Source organism: Beta vulgaris, chromosome 1, assembly GCF_026745355.1.
Source record: "Beta vulgaris subsp. vulgaris cultivar EL10 chromosome 1, EL10.2, whole genome shotgun sequence".
In the NCBI taxonomy this organism is placed as follows: Eukaryota; Viridiplantae; Streptophyta; class Magnoliopsida; order Caryophyllales; family Amaranthaceae; genus Beta; species Beta vulgaris.
Genome location: NC_079202.1, coordinates 33,024,597 through 33,028,715, shown reverse-complemented (window position 1 = coordinate 33,028,715; position 4,119 = coordinate 33,024,597). Strand labels below are relative to the sequence as shown.

Sequence of the window (4,119 nt, the reverse complement as noted above, 5' to 3'; positions counted from 1 at the left end):
TTTGGTTTTAGTGAGCTATAAAAGTAAGGAGGCACACGGTAATACATTTTTCAAAATGTATTTCTTTAAATTTATTACAATTCATTTTAAAACATTGAAAAAAGCAGTTTTATCGTTCAAGTACTAACAACAATAATTTCTAGGTTTGAAACATATATTATAACTTGATCTTCTACTCATATGCTATAGACACCTTAAAGGAATGAATATTATTTATATTTATATGCATATATATGTAGCAAATAATACATATTTAAATGATTTTGTAAATGTAGAATGATAATTGAATTTTAATAATTTGGTGAGTTTTAGTCGTCCAAATAGGTCGGTTTGAAAAATCAACTCAAATAAGGCAACTTTAATTTTACCTAGTTAATATGAATTATAGTTGAATTCATGTCGGTCATAAACAAATCTTGAGTTTACTGGTCTAATCGGATTTTGAGTTAATATTTGGTTTGGTTACGGTTAAGTTCGAGCTTGAATACAGGTCTGTGTGGTCAGGTCAGAATATGATCTTGCCGGGTGCCGTTCAAGTCCGGGTAATCTCACGTCAAATTTCGATCATGTCTGAAGACTGATACTCACATGTCAAACCAAGTTCAAGTCAGGTCAATATCAGGTTGATCCAAGGGTCAGATCTGTTTATTACACCACTAAGTGTCGCTTTGATTTTGGGTCAAGTCGGGCATGCTCGAATTTAGAATGTGTCGGGTTTCCATGCTCCACCGCTCTACTCTATAGTCTAGCCCTTGCAAAATTTGTTTAAGAACCAATTTCCAAATTTCAATCAATCTCACTTGGGTCGAAAACAACAAAAGTGCCCAAGAACCTTACTTTCTCTCATACAATTGTAGAAGAGCCAACAAAGTCACATTGAGAAATAAGCGCAGCCCTATATCTGGCAAGGTTTATGAGTCATGGGTGTTCTCAATATCAGCAAGAAGTTGAGGTATGCCTTAAACCCTTATTCAGAAGCTTATCATGCGATTTCCGCAACCCATTACTCATTTCCTCAAAGTTTTAGCACTATGACTTCAAAATCTTCTTTTATAACATGTATCTTTAATGGGTCAAATTCAACTAATCAATCTGTTAAGAATTTCTTGGCTCCTGATACATATAACAGTTATCAATTGTTTTCTAGTTCTTGTATCAATTCCTCCCCCAAAACAATTGGAAATTTGGTTGACAGTGGATTGTCAACTGGTGATATTTCCAGCATAATTGATGTAATTAAAGGTGATGGAAATGATATGGAATCGAGGTTGGATTTAATTGAATCAATTCACTCAAAGTCGATTATTCAAGTTTTTCATTGCTTGAATCTATATAAGTTGCCTGCATTGCGTTTCTTTACATGGTGGAAGAATGCCTATCCGAGCTTCACTAGAAATTCACACATATGTAGTTTGGTCGTTTCAAATTGTGGGTTGTTGGGTGATTATGCTAATATGCTTGAATTACTGAAAGATTTTCGGAATCAGCAGATTTGTCTAAGTGAAAAGGCTTTCGGGTTTTTGCTCGTTTCGAGTGACAGTATGGAGGTTGCTAAGAAGTCTATAACTGAAGTTATAGAGCTTCTAACTGAAGTTGGTGGGTCGTGTCGTAACTCTGGGATCCATTCATTGTTAGAGATGCTTTGTTCTTTGATTTCATTTGATTTGGCTAAATATGTTATTGATATCACAGAGAGGAAGGTATCATATTACAATATATTGGTTAAGCATATGTGCACGAGAGGCCAGTTTAAAGATGCAAGGAATCTGTTTGAGGAGATGAGAGGAATAAGCTGTGACCCTGATACTAAAACCTACAATTATTTGATTAGTTCTTTGTGCAAGCAAGGCAGTATTGATCAAGCAGTTTCTGTGTTTGAAGAGATTCTAGGTAGAGGCTGTTCCCCTAACTTTATTACTTTCGAAACACTGATCTATTTCGCCTGTAAATATGGCAGGTCCGACCATGCTATTATGTTATATGACCAAATGGTTTCTTGTGGTGTTAAACCTCGTCTTTCAACTCATTATGCCTTCATCAGAGGCTATTTTCGATCCCAACAATTTGATGAGGCATATAGATATGTTGTTGATAATGCTTCAGCCAGTACATGCTCAGTGCAGGAAATTTACAATGTATTGGCAAGCCTTCACTTACAAGATGGCTATCTGATTGTTGCCCACAATCTTCTCGTAGAAATGCTACAGAAAGGGCTTAAGCCTAAACATTCTATTTTTTGGAGAACCGCTAAGTCTCTGCGTGAGACTGGGAAGCCAAAATTTGCTAATAATTTGGAGGCTTGGTATTACAGTCGAGATGTTGGGTGATCAACCTTCCCTTTTGTTCTATCTTCTTTTCTGAATGATAATTTATCTCTTTTCTTAGACACAGAATAGGCTCTTGCGAACTCTTTTGGAAATTTCAGTGAAGACTTCGGTTTGAAGAAGAGCCCATGAGTTTCACTATTGTAATTACTTCCATATGAAGCCTCACTTACACCAAAGTGTAAAGAGTAATGGAATTTCAATCACATTGGTGATGGAAATGATAGTGTCTTAATGTAATAATCTGTTATTCTATATATGTTGCCGAGTCCTATGAGTCACGACACTTATTCTAGCTCAAAAAGTATCTGTTAAATATCTGAAGTGGTCAGAACATGTAATCTTCCGACTTATTTTGAGCAAATGTTACCAGGTGGCTCTAAGTAGGGTTGTGCTCCTATCCCTCAACTTTGGGGATCGTAATATTCATACTTATGATGCTACCTCGAAGACGACATGATACAATGGTGTGGCATCCCCTTTAGCATGACTGTTTGAAGCTGGGAAACGTGGTTGCTTCAGTTGGCAATGGTTGTTGGGTGGGATTAGGTACTCTGGCTAGATATATTAATGGTGATGATGTGATTAGTGCTGCAAGGATGATGAATGATCGTAATATTCATACTTATGATGCTACCTCGAAGACGACATAATACAATGGTGTGGCATCCCCTTTAGCATGACTGTTTGAAGCTGGGAAACGTGGTTGCTTCAGTTGGCAATGATTGTTGGGTGGGATTAGGTACTCTGGCTAGATATATTAATGGTGATGATGTGATTAGTGCTGCAAGGATGATGAATGCTCGTTGGCCAGCAAATGTGGCAGAGTACAAAGGAGCAATGATAAACATGTAACGAGTAGATACATCTAATAAAATTTGTGTATATAGCAAATCGTGTTTGTGTATATGTCAAAGACTGTGTGTGTATAAACAAATAGTGTTTGTGTTTGTAAAGTAGCAAAATAAGGGAAAAACAACACATACAATATATGTTTATACACAAACACAATTTGTTATATACACAGACACTATTTGTTACATACACAAATTTTCTTAGATGCATCTCTTGTTAGACGTTTATCATTCTTCGAGTAAAAAGCTGCTTTACTTGATTTGAAGCTGGCTTATAAGTTCTATCTGGCTACAGCCTTGCTTGCAATCAAATTGCTAGGTTCTTGTGTCATGCTTAAGTAGAAATATGTTCTTTATTGATCTTGATTTTGCTCTTTTAAATTCTCCTTCTAGGAGTCTTTCTTTCTTGAAGGGTTCTTACGTTGAAGGTGTTGACAATGTGGATGTACATCACCTTGCCAGTTTAGAGGATGTTGGGTATACTAGTGCCTTCCAAAGGTTCTCACGAACGAATAATGTGGATTGAAGGCAGTAGTAATGCGTGGTCTAAAACAAAAACTTAGTCTACACTTTGCTTACTTCCAAGTTCCAGCATACAAAGTAGAGTCCATCGTGGGTATAATATGTTACACCACAACTTATTGTGTAACAATAATTCACATTTGCGAACTAATATAATTCTTCCATGTCTTATACAACTATTTCATGTTATTATTGTTCTGTTTCATATCTTTTTGGAGCTGTTTTATGTCTTCTTAAATTGTTTCATATCATTTATAAAACTCTTTCATGTCACTATTGTCTATTGGTATGTTTCATATCATTATTAATGACTTTTATGTCACTTTATAACAAATTTGTATAAAATTTCCCTATGTTACTATTGTTTTTCAGCTCTTTATATACCTTATCATTATTATACAAACTTATATCATTTATAA

The 4,119-nt window shown here is 35.5% G+C and overlaps 1 protein-coding gene across 2 annotated transcripts; it reads left to right on the top strand.

Moving 5' to 3' along the window:
- Positions 1 to 720: 720 nt before the first annotated feature.
- On the top strand, positions 721 to 3,909 carry LOC104898188 (pentatricopeptide repeat-containing protein At3g04760, chloroplastic). 2 transcript variants are annotated; one of them, XR_008968485.1, is made up of 2 exons: positions 721 to 952; positions 2,698 to 3,909. XR_008968485.1 is itself a non-coding variant. In XM_048644492.2 (2 exons), exons 1-2 carry the CDS (start codon positions 914 to 916, stop codon positions 2,325 to 2,327), a joined length of 876 nt encoding a protein of 291 aa, XP_048500449.1. In that variant the 5' UTR covers positions 743 to 913; the 3' UTR covers positions 2,328 to 2,665. The 2 variants fall into 2 exon arrangements, 1 of the variants encoding a protein (XP_048500449.1); XM_048644492.2 differs by lacking the exon at positions 2,698 to 3,909 and adding an exon at positions 1,491 to 2,665 and having other exon boundaries at positions 743 to 952.
- The last annotated feature ends 210 nt before the right edge of the window (positions 3,910 to 4,119 follow it).

What these genes read in the sequence shown, in the direction of transcription:
- LOC104898188 (XM_048644492.2), top strand. Translation starts at nt 914, where the DNA reads ATGAGTCATGGGTGTTCTCAATATCAGCAAGAAGTTGAG. An exon ending in AATATCAGCAAGAAGTTGAG is followed by an intron (nt 953 to 1,490) that starts GTATGCCTTAAA and finishes CGGAATCAGCAG; the next exon opens with ATTTGTCTAAGTGAAAAGGC.